Raw genomic sequence first — 15,182 nt, forward strand, 5'->3', positions numbered from 1 at the left:
TTTGTATGGAATGATTGAATTTATTGAAGTTGAAACTGATTATAGAAATCAAACTCATGATGCTCTTACCAAGTTTTTATCCTATTAAAACCATATTGCATTGAAAAGTCCTAGACATTTAGTTTTCTTTAAGATATTAAATTGATATTGGACTCTTGTTCTGACTTGACTTGCTGTTCTACATTTAGACTTGAGACTTGACATTAATGACATGGACTTGACTTGGACTTGACATGCTGTTCTACATTTAGACTTGAGACTTGAGTTGAGACTTGTGCCTCAAGACTTGAGACTGACTTGGGACTCGAGCAAAGTTGACTTGGTCACAACTCTGCCTCGCATCCTTGATTTGTAGTTTTACTTAAAGAGTAACTAAACCTCAAACCCAAATGTGTGGTAAAGCCTGACACCTAATGGTGAAAAGTAGGGTACTGCACTGGCCATCTGCTATTGGCTGATCTTTGTGCCATGTGATGTCACCTTCTATAGAATACAACAGGGGGTGACATCACCTGGCACCAAAGACCAGCCAATAGCAGAAGGCCAGTTCAGTACCCTATTTTCACCATTAGGTGTCGGGCTTCAACAAAGATTTGGGTTTGGGGTTTAGTTGCTCTTTAAAATTCACGATGAGGTCTGTCTAGTGCCAAAGACGTGTCAGTGGAGTCATGATCAAAATGGCGTTACTCCTGTGCAGGCTTTGGACGGAGCGTTTAACCAGGAGAACAGAGAGAAGTGTAAGGCCGCCACCGGGCCTTTGATAGAGGCTGTGGACAACCTGACGGCCTTCGCCTCCAATCCGGAGTTCGCCAGCGTTCCTGCCCAAATCAGCCCTGAGGTACGCCCGCCAGTCACAGCAGCACCCCCTTCTCTCCAAACACTCATCCGCACATCATAACCCCAAATCAATTCATAACTGCATTCTCACATTTTGCAGTTTTTGGCTGTATTCTGTGCAAATTAAAAGAGCTTCCAAAGACCCATCATTCACTTATCATTCACATTTCTTTGAAGCTGATTAGGCTTGGGCTGATATTCAATATTATGGAATATCGCGATATTTTGTGAATATTTCCGGCAATATTGAATATCCCATAATATAATAATTTCTAGGCTGTTAGTAATAATAGTTATTATTATAGCCTAGAAATTTGATGTAATTTGGACAAAATAAAAAAAAAAACCACCCACACCCCCCCCCCTACGATAATATCATATATCGCGATATTTTGGCACGAGAGTATCGCAATATAAAATTTTGGATATTGTTAGCAGAACTGCAATAATATGAGTTCTGTAATACAGTGCCCCATTTCAATGAATAATTCCATCTTCTCAAACATTACCAAGTAAACCCACATGAGACCACAGAAATTAAACTGTTGCGTATTTTGCCGGGGGAAACACCCTAAAGGACTTTGAGAACTGATTCATTAAGCAATTCAGTATTTCTTGCTACAGTTGATCATTTTCACCATGATATCCGTTCATCCCACCCCCCTTCCCTCCCCACACACACACACACACACACACACACACACCTCTCCTACAGGGTCATGCAGCCATGGAGCCCATTGTGGCAGCGGCAAGGACAATGCTGGAGAGCTCGACCGGCCTGATCCAGACCGCCCGCTCCCTGGCTGTCAACCCTAAAGACCCCCCCAAGTGGTCGGTGCTGGCCGGACACTCCAGGACTGTATCCGACTCCATCAAGAAACTGATCACCAATATGAGGTATAATACTAATAACAAAAACAACAACAGTAATAATGTTTATATAGCACATATATCGTAGGGTTTTACAATGTTTTACAGGAAGACATAGAAACAAGACTAGTAAAATACACAATGAGGGGATAAAGGTAAGCACAAGCAAGAGAAAATACTTAAAAAGAAGAGTAAATATATACACTACCAGTCAAAAGTTTGGACACACCTGATTGAATGTACTATGTTTTTCATTATCTTAAAGCCATTTTGATCTAAAGGCCTCTGCTTAAATGCTTGAAATGTGTTTCTTAGTCAAATATAAATAGTGAAGTTGATCCTATGTATGAATTTCTTTCCAAAGCCTTTGCCTTTCCATCAAGGCAAAGAATCTAAAATATGAGATAGTTTTGATTTGTTTAACACTTTTTTGGTCACTGCATAATTCCATTTGTGTTATTTCATAGTTTTGATGTCTTTACTGTTATTATTCTAAAATGTGGAAAAATAAAAATAAAGAAAAATGTGGTGTCCCCAAACATTTGATGGGCAGTGTACATAAATTAAATCAGATAAAACAAAACATACAAAACACCACACGATTAATAGTGAGCAAGATCATAAACAGTTACATCAACACAAGTCTATGAAAGTGCATTTTAAGAAGTGATTTAAAATATGATCCTAACTTAACAAGCCTAAGTGCAAATATTGCATTCATGTCGGATGTGCTTTTGATTTGATTTATACGTCTGATTTGTGTAGTTGGACAGCCGACTCATTTGCTTTTTGGTTGGAAATGAAACCAAACATGGAGATGATGAAGCATAATATCTATTCTATATAATTCCTTAAAATAACACCCCCCTTGACTCCTTACTTTCTATTTTAATGAAAAATGGAGACAGGAACTTTTCCATTAATTTCCACTTAATAGCCATGTAAACCAGTGGTTCCCAACCCAGTCCTCAAGGACCCCCTGTCCTGCAAGTTTTTATTCGATCTTTACTCTTGCACACCTGATCCCAATGGGGCCTACACACTTTCATGCTGCTCTGTTCAGGTAGATCTGTCTCTACCAATCAGCATTAAGACCTTAACTGGATCAGGTGCGCAAGAGTAGAGCTGGAACCAATACTTGCAGGAAAATGGGTCCTTGAGGACTGGGTTGGGAATCCCTTATAAACCCATGATACTAACCTTACATTTTTAAAGCTATCCCATTTTGGTAACACTTTACAATAGGGTCACTAATTTAAGGGTTAGTTAATGCTTAATAAGCATTAACTAACCCTTAATTAACAGTTAACTAATGTGTCTGGTAATCATTTACTAATGGTGTTCATGTTAACTAAGGTATTCATTTAGACATTATTTAATAGTCATCTTTATAAACTATTAAATGTATAAATTAATACCGTAGTTAACATGAACACCATTAGTAAATTACACATTGCTTATTAAGCATTAACTAACCCTTATTAAGCATTAACTAACCCTTAACTTAGCGACCCTTATTGTAAAGCGTTACCGTTATTTTTAATGGATAATTGTTTATGTAATGGAGAAGTTAAAGACATTTCAGAGATAAAATTAAGGGGTTTGGTTTTATATTGATTGGTTGGTTTTCTTTGCTAGAAAATATCTGTAAGACTCTCTCCCGTCATCTGTGTCTGTGCGTGTGCAGAGAAAAGGCTCCGGGTCAAAGAGAGTGTGACGAAGCCATCGAGGTGCTGAACGGCTGCATCCGCGAGGTCGACCAGGCCTCCCTGGCTGCCATCAGCCAGCAGCTCACACCCCGAGAGGACATCTCCCAGGAGGTACACACACACACACACACTCTCTGTCACTCTCTCTCTGTAATGTACCTGCATCTTTGGCATGAGTGCTGTATTGTCAAAACAATTGGAATGTTTCATAAGAATAGGAACAAGAACAAGAATAGAACAAATGGTAGACAAATGTCACTCTTGTATGTGTGTGTGTGTGTGTGCGTGTGTGTGCGAAATATCCTTACATTTACATTAACTCACCCCTTAATTCATGAAAAATCCCCTTAAAATGAACTAAGGGAGTTATTAATGGAGGAGACCCCATCAAAACCTCCTTAAACACCCCTTAATGTGTGACTGCTTACTTTTAATTCATTAATTCATAATTCATGTAAAATTCATGGAGACAGGCATAAAGAAAAACTTAATTACTAGTGTCTCTGTGAATCAACCCATGAATAAATCCCTTAAAATCCCATGATACGAACCTTACTTTATTAAAGCTGTTATTTTTAATGGATAATTAATGTTTATGTAATGAGAAATGAAGGGCATTTCAGGGATAAAATTAAGGGGTTTGGTTTCATAGTTTCGTGTGTGTGTGTGTGTGTGTGTACTTTATCGATGAGGGATCTGGGTTGCTGTGTATTCAACTCCCATTGGAGCATTGCAATTCAGATTGCACTGTTCCTAATATCTACAGCATGCCTTAGCAGCCATAGAGCGACAGTATATTCATAAACCCATTTTGTGTGTGTGTGTGTGTGAATGTGTGTCGCAGGCTCTCCACGAACAGATGGGTGCCTCGGTCCACGAGATCAGCAACTTGATCGAGCCTGTGGCCATCGCCGCCCGGTCCGAGGCCTCCCAGCTCGGCCACAAGGTAAAACACAGGACACACTACAGAGCTGATGAGATGCGACTGCTTACATGCTTGTGGTCCAGCTGAAAGAAGAATAGTGCTACATGGACATAGGTTAAAGTAATACTCCACTTAGTTTTAACATGGGGGTCATTCGGCACTCGACCGCCATGAAAACCAGAATATAAACTACTCGCCAAGATCAGATGCAGCTGGATGAGCTTGTACCGTTCAGATTTTTACTTCCCATTCATTTGAATGAGGCCACGAAAATAGACTGAACATAATTTTAGAACATCATTTTGCCAAATAGCATTTTTGATAGAAGAGAATATAGCGGAGGGATGCCATTTAGGAGAGATAGTTTGGGAAATACTAATTTCAGTGTAAACCAAGGATAGAAATGCGAAATGAGGGCGGAGCAATTACTTTTTTATTGTCTTAAAAGCGGGATATGTTGGGGATATAAGTTTTCAGGCTATTGTCGTGGCCTTATACAAACACTACAAACACTACAAACTCATCCCAGCTGCATCCAATCTTGTGATTAGTTTATATTCTGGTTTTCATGGTGGTCAAGTGCTGAATAACCCCCATGTCAAAACTAAGTGGAACATTGCTTTAAGCCTATTCCCAAACCAAAAAAGTCCTGTCATTGCAGACTACTCTTTCAACTAGCTACACTATAGAGCTTTATCCTGTTTACAGACATGCAACTGTAAAGGAACAGTATTTTTTCAAAGACACACAACACAATTATCGTGCTTATCACTTAGTATTGGTGTCAAACTCTCCATACCTTATAACTCATAGTCTCCTGGCCTTTCTTTTCCCGCCCACTCGTTCAGGTCTCTCAGATGGTGAGCTACTTTGAGCCCCTGATCATGGCAGCCATTGGTACAGCGTCTAAGATCGTCAGCAGCCAGCAGCAGATGGCTGTCTTGGACCAGACCAAAACCCTGGCAGAGTCGGCTCTGCAGATGCTCTACACCGCCAAGGAGGCCGGAGGAAATCCCAAGGTATCGCAAAATATATATAAATGTGATGTAATGCGAGTCTGTTAGAGGCGGTGTTCATGAAACCTGGCCAGATGAAACCTCTCTCTATTTTGAGTCTTTGTCTCAGAGGCCATAACAGAGCAGAGAACTAGGAGGAAGATGTAGTCTATACTGCGATATGATGGTCATCTACATCTTTTTCATATCAAGGACCCCTAGTTTAGTACACAGTAGGGCCACGGACCCCCATTTGATGAGATCTTTATTGTTAGATATCATTTTGTCCAGAATTCCATGACTATCTGTATTGTAGGTAGAGAGATAACAGTGAAACTATGATCAAAACAGTCATTCTTCTACATATTCTAATTGTGTTAACCTCTTGTAAATAAAATAATGCTGAAGTTTAACAATTCATCAATTTCCTCACGGACCCCTGGTGGTCCCCGGACCCCACGTTGAGAACCACTGATCCACAGAATTGTACATTTGCTGACTGTAGAAGCAGCTTCAGTGGCCAGCTGGATCCTCAGAACGGTTTAATAAGAATAATAATAAAAATAATAATATAATCATAATCTTTATTTATACAGCAGCTTTCAAAACACAGCTACAAATTTCTTTGCAAAGGAAAAAGCAAAACAAAATCCACAGCAAAAGCAATAAAAGCAAGGTAAGAAATATAAACGTAAGGCAAGAATCATAAAAGGGAGGTCAAAAACAATAATTAATACTCCTTACATAAAAGCAAGTCTATAGAAATTAGCTTTAAGAAGTGGTTTGAAAGATCCTCAGGCAGATCCTCAATCCAACATAGTGATTGCTTCTTGGGCCCAATTGTCTTGGTCAATGGTCTTTGTATTTATCGTTGTCCCCTGTAATCCTGTTATTTGTGTGCATGATGACTATATCAGCTTTTAATAAAATGTATCAAATCGTTCTTGCCCCAGGCGGCCCACACCCAGGAGGCCTTGGAGGAGTCGGTGCAGATGATGAAGGAAGCGGTGGACGACTTGGGCGCCACCCTGGCCGAGACGGCCAGCGCGGCGGGCGCCGTGGGCGGCATGGTGGACTCTATCAACCAGGCCATCAACAAAATGGAGGACGCGCCCGCAGGCGAACCCGACGGCACCTTCGTCGACTACCAGACCACCATGGTGAAGACGGCGAAGGCCATCGCCATCACCGTGCAGGAGATGGTAAGGTGTAGTGTGTGTGTGCGGGCATATGTGTTACCACCCTACCTTGATGGATGCACTTAGCGGCTATTGGAAATCGACTAATCTGGTGATTCCTCTGTCCTCAGGTGACCAAGTCCAACACCAACCCTGATGATCTGGGAGGATTGGCCAACGAGCTGACCAATGAGTTTGGAGAGCTGGCCACTGAGGCCAAATATGCCGCCATCACCGCAGAGAACGATGAAGTAAATGGGACTGACTTAACCTCATCATCTTGGCATTGGACAGTCGACTCCAGAATTATTGGCACCCTTCATGAAAATGAGCAAAATTGGCTGTAAAAATTTAATTTAATTTATTAGCACTGAGCCTCTTCCTGTAATGTCTGACAAGGTTGGAGAACATTTTGGGAGGGATCTTGGACTGCTCCTCCATGCAAAAAACTTTCAAGATCCTTGATATTCTTAGGTTTGCCCTCTTCAATTCAGACCACAGGTTTTCAGTAGGGTTCAAGTCCGGAGACTGTTTTTTATAAGAATTAGTAAAAGTAAGTAGTTCCCCCAAATGCTTGAGCAGAAAATTGTACTCAATATGTGTATTATTTATTGTACACAATCATGTATGCTCATGTTCATGAAGGGTGCCAAGAATTCTTGAATTGACTGTACATGGACCATTCCACCAATTTCCTTTGTTGCTCATGTTTAAAGTCAGAATTCTGAGGTTTAAAGTCAGAATTCTGAGAAAAAAGTCAGAATTCTTAGAATATTTAATCTCAGAATTCTGACTTAAATCTCAGAACTCAAACTTTTCCCTTGGCCCTAGTCCTCTTCCGTACTGACCCAACTCCCTCTTCCTATGTTTGTGTCCAGATTGGTTCCCACATCAAGAAGCAGGTGGGCGAGCTGGGATTCACCTGTACCACCCTGGTCACCAAAGCTGGAGCTCTGCAGTGCAGCCCCAACGACTCTTTCACCAAGAAGGAGCTGATCGAAAGCGCCCGCAAAGTCTCTGAGAAGGTCAGACCAAAACTAGCCGCTTTACTTCCAAGTCCTACTGTAGCAATGTGCTGCTTTTTTACATTAGGAATGAAGCGGGCCTGAAAATCTGAAAAGTGTATGAACATTTGTATGTTTTGTATATTTGTTGTGTTGTTGATCTTCGCAAACAGAATCACATGGTCTTGTTGACCAAGATAAGATTAGATTAGATGAAACTTTAATGATCCATGTGGGGCAAATTGGGTTGTTGAAGCTGTAAATAGTAATAGGATATAGCAACAAAACTGATTGATATTACCTGAAAAAAAAACATGATTTATAGAAATGAATACAAATGGAGTTATATGTTTTTGCACACAAACTCTTGGTATATATCTATATAATTTTGCTGTCGGTTGCTGTCCGCGGCTCGACTCATCAACATTTTGACACCAAGAGCAGGTGAACCCCATGTATGTCAAATCTCATGAAATTTGATACACATACAGATACTCATGAAAATCCAAAATTTGGCCTAAATAATTTTATTAAAAAATGTAATAATTTTGTATGTAATAATTTTAGGTTATAACTTGGCTTGTGATTGGACGATTGCTATGAAACTTGTTGGGCTCCTCAGTAATTCTATTTGGAACCTCCCTACCAAGTTTCATCCCAATCAGTGAAAGTAAGGCCGAATGGCTGCGATAATAACCAAGTCTCTCATAGACTTCCATTGGATTTATAAGTCAGCCAATGAAAACAGTAGAAACTCCATTCAACTTTCTAAATACTTGTTATGGCACACTGATCAACTGCATCTCACAATAACAACTTTCATACTGTCTGAGTTATACAATACATTGATATCAATGAGCCGTATCCACTTCCATTGTATACGTAAGCATTAGCATACAGAATGCAGCAGAATCTTCTTTCAACCTGTTTAACTATGAGATAAGTGTATCTTTGCTTCTTATTCTTTAAAAAGTCATCTTCAGTCAAATTGGCGTGTTGAGCTCGAAACACTACAATATCACTTCCAATCATATTCGATTCTTCCTCTTGCAGGTGTCCCATGTATTGGCGTCCCTCCAAGCAGGTAACCGGGGCACCCAGGCTTGCATCACAGCGGCCAGCGCCGTGTCCGGCATCATCGCTGACCTCGACACCACTATCATGTTCGCCACTGCTGGTACTCTCAACAGGGAGAATGCAGAGACCTTCGCCGACCACAGGTACTAAACACTACAGGGACATGTTAGCGCTAACTTGTAAGCCATACTGTAAGATAAGTAAGATACAGTTAGATTAGATTCAACTTAAATGATCCCTGTGGAGAAATTGGGTCATTGCAGCAGGGAATGTAACAGATACAACAAAGAAAAATAAGAAAATAAACAAAAATAGAATATAAATATAGCAAATGGGGATTATATACATGTGCAGCTGACAATCTTTTCAATTGCATGAGATGTAAATCATTATGTATTCTTATTAGAGACTTAATCGCTATATGTACAACATGATGTGTGGCAACTTTGGTAGTGTGAAAAAATAACATGTTAATTTGAACGCACGAGTGGGAATAAATGCAATAAAATAACATCTGCTTTTGTTTAATAGCTGCAAAATAATGTCAAAGCATTGACATTTGCAGAAATTGGGAAACCCCAAATGCAGAATATACTGTATTGGTGTATCAATTTCTCATTCTATTTTAAATATTTGTGTGGTGTCAAAACGAGGGGACACCATTTCCTTTCCTTCTCCTTGGAATATATGGTATCTACGGTCCATGTTGGTGACTTTATGACCTCAATCCATCCAGAGAGAACATCCTGAAAACAGCCAAGGCGCTGGTGGAGGACACGAAGCTGTTGGTGTCTGGCGCCGGAGCCAGCCAGGAGAAGTTAGCCCAGGCCGCCCAGTCCTCAGTCTGCACCATCACCAAACTGGCTGATGTGGTGAAACTGGGAGCTGCCAGCCTGGGTGCCGAGGACCCCGAGACCCAGGTAGGGATAGGAGAGGAACTGCCTGTCAAGAAAACAAGTGAAAAATGTAACCTCAAGCGGCAAATAAAGGGTTCAGGTCGGGACACGAGGAATTATTTAAGACAGCAAGACAGTATCAGCCTCTTGCTCCACAACCATCTTTTCGTTCCTTTACTCCTTAAAGGTTGTCCTAAGACTAGCCTTAGTCCTCCACACCCATTGCTGCACCTACCCTAAAATATCCCTATGCCTAAGCACTGACTGGGCCAGCTGAACCGCTTCTCTTGGTTTCCATTTTCGGCCCGCTGGCACAGTAGGTGCGACACTGCTAACTGTTAGGTCTTTCAACTCTGTCAGTGTCATTTTGAATCTTACTTTGGCACATTTAAACTCCCCTGTCAGATTAGATACACTGTAGACAGTTCTAAAATCACTTTCCCATGCAGAGCTACACCGCCAAGACATGGTGGGTCTCCATTTCCTAACACATGAGCTAATTAGCCTTTCGTGTAGATGTCTCCAGGGTTTAAATTGGGATTTGGAACGTGACCCCATCATTTTTGACCTGTGATTATGCCTATCTATTGAAGAAACAGAAAACAAAGACAGCATCGCTCACATATTCAAGTGCTTACCTCATCAGGTAGTCGACCAAATGTGCTCACAAACCCTAAAATATAAAAAATCCAAAACAAAATACGCTACTAATGCCAGGAACGGACCAGTGTCAAGCCAGCTTGAATACAAAAATGGCATGGCAAAAGTGTTAGAACTTTTCTCAGAAATGGTCTTAACTTTTGAGATCAGTGTTGGCACCATAGCAAATCTATTGGGCCAGACATGTGGGTGGAGGCACCAGAGCAGACTGACTTGGGTTCAGTTTATTTCCTCCTAACTGTCAAATGACCGAAATGTAGGCAGAAAGTGCAGAAAATGCCCCTACTATAAGATCTCACCACAGTCCTTCCTGCTTGGCTGCTATATGCTATATCTTCATATTATATATAAATATTGGTTATTAGAAATATTAGTACAATGTAATATGTTCAGGATGACTAAGTACTATACTTCCACACGTATACATCTAAGGATTGATATTTGCTTACTTATTTTGTGCTTGGTTAACTGGTTGAATTTCCGATTTGTCCAATCATCTGGTATCTTTCCAGTCTGATCTGCTCCATACTGTTGGAATACATGTTCTCTGCATCAATCTATATGTAATTGTGCCAACGTTTATTGTACATGCTAATATAAGATGGAGAAAAATGCATGTGACTTGGTGCATACTCCCTCAGCAAAGGCATCGAATATAATACAAAACAATGTGTGCTGCCCCCTGCAGGTGGTCCTGATCAACGCAGTCAAAGATGTGGCCAAGGCCCTGGGTGACCTTATCAGCGCCACCAAGGCAGCAGCGGGCAAACCTCACGATGACCCCACCATGCTTCAACTGAAGAACTCTGCCAAAGTAAGATACTTACTAAGATATGATACAAAATAATAATTCGCTAAAGATGCAAAATCTTTATTTTAAAGAGTAACTAAACCCCAAACCCAAATTTGTGGTTCCTGACACCTAATGGTGAAAAGTAGGGTAGTGCACTGACCATCTGCTATTGGCTGGTCTTTTGTGCCAGATGATGTCACCACCTGTTGTACTCTATAGAAAGTGACATCACCTGGCACGAAGACCAGCCAATAGCAGATGGCCAGTGCAGTACCCTACTTTTTACCATTAGGTGTCAGGCTTCACCAGAGATTTGGGTGGGGTTTTGTTACTCTTTAAAGGCAGTATTTCTGCTTTCCTGAAGCATAATATGCTTTGTTAGCCTGGAAGCTAGCTAGCGATAGCATATCTGGGTGCTTTACCTTTTTGTTTGTTATTCTGTCCTGACTAGTTTGCCTTCTAGCTAACCGATAGCAGTAATAGGTGGCTTGTAATTAGTGAATATGTTAGCTAACCTCCATAGAAATATTGCCAACATGTTTTCTAATTCATTATTTTGATATTGTGCTCAATGTTAGCCTTTTTGATACATTCTCAATTTGTAGCCATCCAGCCTAAAAATTGAGAATGTATCAAAATAAATGCAGTTTGGTGGGTAAAATGTATGCCAAAGTGAAGAGTGGCAATTTGCATACATAAAATATACCCTCCTCTATCACTGCAAAATGCATTATTGAACAGTTTTGGCATGCCATCAATGTAATCCAGTGCCATAATGTATGTCCTGGTTGCTGTAGGTAATGGTCACCAACGTGACCTCGCTGCTGAAGACGGTGAAGGCAGTGGAGGATGAAGCCACCAAAGGCACCAGGGCTTTGGAGGCCACTATTGAACACATCAAACAGGAGCTGGCAGTGAGTAACCACATTCAAGGATGCTTGTTAGTTTGATTAATATAGTCTTTTAATTAGAAGGCATGGAGAGTAAGAGAATGGAATGAGCGGCATTAGAAATAAAATGTAATGTTAGTCTTTTTTATTTATTGTGTCAGTGGCTGGGTTTCCATCCACGTATTTTTATGTGAAATTAGAAACACTGAATGAAAATGGCGGAATTCAATCAAATTTCCTCAATATCATATATCTATAGGTCAAAAGTGGCTGAAATGTTGTCTGTAAAATATCTGTCCACCTCAACCTCCAGAAATATGACACATGGATAAGTCTCCACTGTGGTTGTATGACCAGTAGTTTGTACATTAGAATATTGCCAAGTCCATTTCTTCATTTTTGTCATCACATGAAAGCATGAAATGTGGGCAACATTAGCTGGCACTAAAGCACATTACCAACGTCTGTTCTACTGATGAAATCTAGAAAGACTCTTTCTATTTTTCTGGTGGGAGTGTTTTGACATTCAGGAAGCCAATTTATTGAATTCCCAGCTGATGGAAACACACCTAATTTGCATGTTATCCTTTGCGATATATTAGCAGAAAATGCACTCGACAGTTGGATGGAAACAGCTAATATGGCATTTCAGCAGTGATTTGTTTAATTCTAAGGGGTATTTCATGAATATCATCCCTGGTTTCTCCACTCAGGTGTTCAGAAGCGCCGACCCACCACCAAAGACAGCCACTCCGGAGGAGTTCATCCGCATGACTAAAGGCATCACACAGGCGACCGCCAAAGCAGTGGCCGCTGGGAACTCTTGTCGCCAGGAGGATGTCATCGCCACCGCCAATCTCAGCAGAAGGGCCATCGCTGACATGTTGCACTCCTGCAAGGTACAGGACAGAAAGGCATTCAAATAGCCTTCTCCTTAAATGAATATCATGAGGTTAACCCTAACCTTCATGGCAGGGAGGTGGGGCCAGATTTCCTCATTACTCATTTATCCTACTGGACTGAATCTCCAGTTAAAGGAATAGTTCACCCAAAAATGAAAATTCTGTCATCATCTACTCATCCGCATGCCAAATGAAACACAGGTGAAATTTGTCAGTCCATATAACACACAGGGAGGTTGCCAGCACAACTTGGTAGCAGCCTTCTCCAAAACAACTGAAGTCAATGGGGACCTGTTCTTTAGAGTTCCAAAACAAAAACAGCCAAACAATCACACTGTGAATAGAAAGACCTATACACCATTATTTGTTGCAAATCAATCAGCTGTAGTTAAGATTTGCACTAAATGATGGTGTAAATATACTGTAGGTCTTTTTGGAACTCTGAAGAACTGGTCCCCACTGACTTCAGTTGTTTTGGAGAAGGCTGCTATGGAGTTGTGCTGGCAACCTCCCTGTGTGTTATATGGACAAACTTCACCTGTGTTTCAACTGGCATGAGGGTCAATGACAGAATTGACAGAATTTTCATTTTTGGGTGAACTATTCCTATAACACTATGAGCTGAATGACCATACCTGACACATACCATACCTGAGAGGAACCGGCTCACGGGAAAACCATCCTCATCCAGTTCACAAGTTGGGCAGGACTACATTGGTGGCTTCAAACATAGACCAGGGTGTTGTGCCAAAGTTTATATCCCCTGCCTTAAAGTGTGTGATGCGCATGCATTTGCTTTGGCTGTAATGGTCAACAATAGCAGAACGCAAATCATTTTCCTCTCTCCACACGGGTATTGAGGGATTTCAAAAGAAAATATCACTGCTCTGGGAGTTTGTGTAACAAAGACATTTTAGAAAGTCAGTATGGTGCAATACATCTGCAAATACATCTGCGAAACTGCAGTACTGCAAACTGACACTTTGTTTCTGGGTGCGGAGGTCACGTGCCTTACTGCCATATGGAGCCACTGATGTGCAAGGTTGCCCGACAAGCTTTAATTATTCAGTATGGTACCAAATAGTCATTTTGGATGCTTACTTTTTCCATATTTAGTTCATATGTTGATATCTTTCCTTGTTGTCCCTACAGCAAGCTGCCTATCACCCAGAGGTCAGCAAGGAGGTCCAGATGAGGGCACTACGTTATGGCAATGAATGTGCTGCTGGATACCTGGGACTACTGGAGCATGTGTTAGTGGTAAGAGACACACACACACTCTCACACATGCATTCACCTCCTTACAGTGCTACCCATTCTTCCTATTATATCCTTCCCCAAAAAGCATATTATGATACACAACTAAAAAGAAGTAGAAATCTGTTAAGAATTCTGCAACCCTCCATGGTACCAGCCATACCTCAACCACTAGCTCAGCCAAGAAAAAGGTCATGACAACTAAGTGACCGTGTAAACATCAGCTGTGTTATGGTTGACCCGAACAATCCAATGGGCCGTGGCAGTGGGTTTCCAAGACCTGTACTGGTGACCAGTGTGACCTGTGAAAAGATCCAGTTACACGGAGGGCATCTGAAGACCAACAAGCTTCCTGTCCTTCACCCCTTCCCCCATGTCACTTCATTTGGAAGACAGCCAGGAGTGAAATACTGCCTTAACAACCTGGCCTCGAGCCCCTGTGTTATTTTAAGCTTCATGCCCTGGCAATGAAAACGGATAGCTGCCTTAACCACTTATATGTGTGCACTTCATCATTTTTTAAGAAAAAGTAAGATTAGTAAGTTTGTGTTATTAAAAGGAAGAGGAAAATGTACTCTACCTTGACAAGTAATAATCCACGTCATCGTCTTCGAAAAAGAAATTCCATTTTGCGACTCTGTCACCATTTTATACAACACAATAGTGATTCAACCTATAGCCAGTTCATGAAAGCTCCCCTCCGGCACAGAGGAAGTGACAAATTTTATGTTTCCAGTTCGTTTGGAATAAGGAGAACTGGGTAATTAACATGGGCAGTGATAGCCAGCATGGCTGAACAGACAAAGAAAAGAGCGCCACCTCAAGAAACTCTAACTGCATCAACAGAAAATCCAAGGAAAAAGACGTCATCGTACTGGACACACTGATTGACAAGTGATCTCCACAGGGTCACAGATCACATGAAATTTCCACACTTGTCTTTCTTATTTAACAGGGGTGCAGTATCACAAAGTGGTCTGATTAATGGGAGGGGAGGGACGGGTGGTATCGGCTAACATCTTTATTGGGATTGGGTTTCTCTGTTGACCAGTGTATAGGAAATCCACCATTGATCTCGTCAGACATGGACCACTTAAGAGATGTCAAACTTGTCCAAAATAGAAACACAGTTGAAGCTGTGTCTCCAAGCCATACATTTAGAAGAGCTGACCACCAGATGTTAGCACAG

At 41.2% G+C, this 15,182-nt stretch overlaps 1 protein-coding gene across 1 annotated transcript in view; it reads left to right on the top strand.

Annotated features, from left to right (window-relative positions):
* tln1 (talin 1) overlaps window positions 1-15,182 on the top strand; it is a 111,398-nt gene that overhangs the window by 82,592 nt on the left and 13,624 nt on the right. The window contains exons 37-50 of the mRNA XM_071517048.1: window positions 698-838; window positions 1,553-1,734; window positions 3,395-3,527; window positions 4,261-4,362; window positions 5,190-5,360; window positions 6,290-6,538; window positions 6,646-6,765; window positions 7,393-7,539; window positions 8,572-8,738; window positions 9,332-9,515; window positions 10,840-10,965; window positions 11,742-11,858; window positions 12,548-12,733; window positions 13,889-13,996. Coding sequence (XP_071373149.1) covers window positions 698-838; window positions 1,553-1,734; window positions 3,395-3,527; window positions 4,261-4,362; window positions 5,190-5,360; window positions 6,290-6,538; window positions 6,646-6,765; window positions 7,393-7,539; window positions 8,572-8,738; window positions 9,332-9,515; window positions 10,840-10,965; window positions 11,742-11,858; window positions 12,548-12,733; window positions 13,889-13,996 — 2,133 coding nt within the window. The remainder of the gene's footprint in view (window positions 1-697; window positions 839-1,552; window positions 1,735-3,394; window positions 3,528-4,260; window positions 4,363-5,189; window positions 5,361-6,289; window positions 6,539-6,645; window positions 6,766-7,392; window positions 7,540-8,571; window positions 8,739-9,331; window positions 9,516-10,839; window positions 10,966-11,741; window positions 11,859-12,547; window positions 12,734-13,888; window positions 13,997-15,182) is intronic.

Source organism: Centroberyx affinis, unplaced genomic scaffold, assembly GCF_046629955.1.
Source record: "Centroberyx affinis isolate AG114_WGS23_722 - 3 ecotype Tasmania unplaced genomic scaffold, CSIRO-AGI_Caff_v1 ptg000452l_1, whole genome shotgun sequence".
In the NCBI taxonomy this organism is placed as follows: domain Eukaryota; kingdom Metazoa; phylum Chordata; class Actinopteri; order Beryciformes; family Berycidae; genus Centroberyx; species Centroberyx affinis.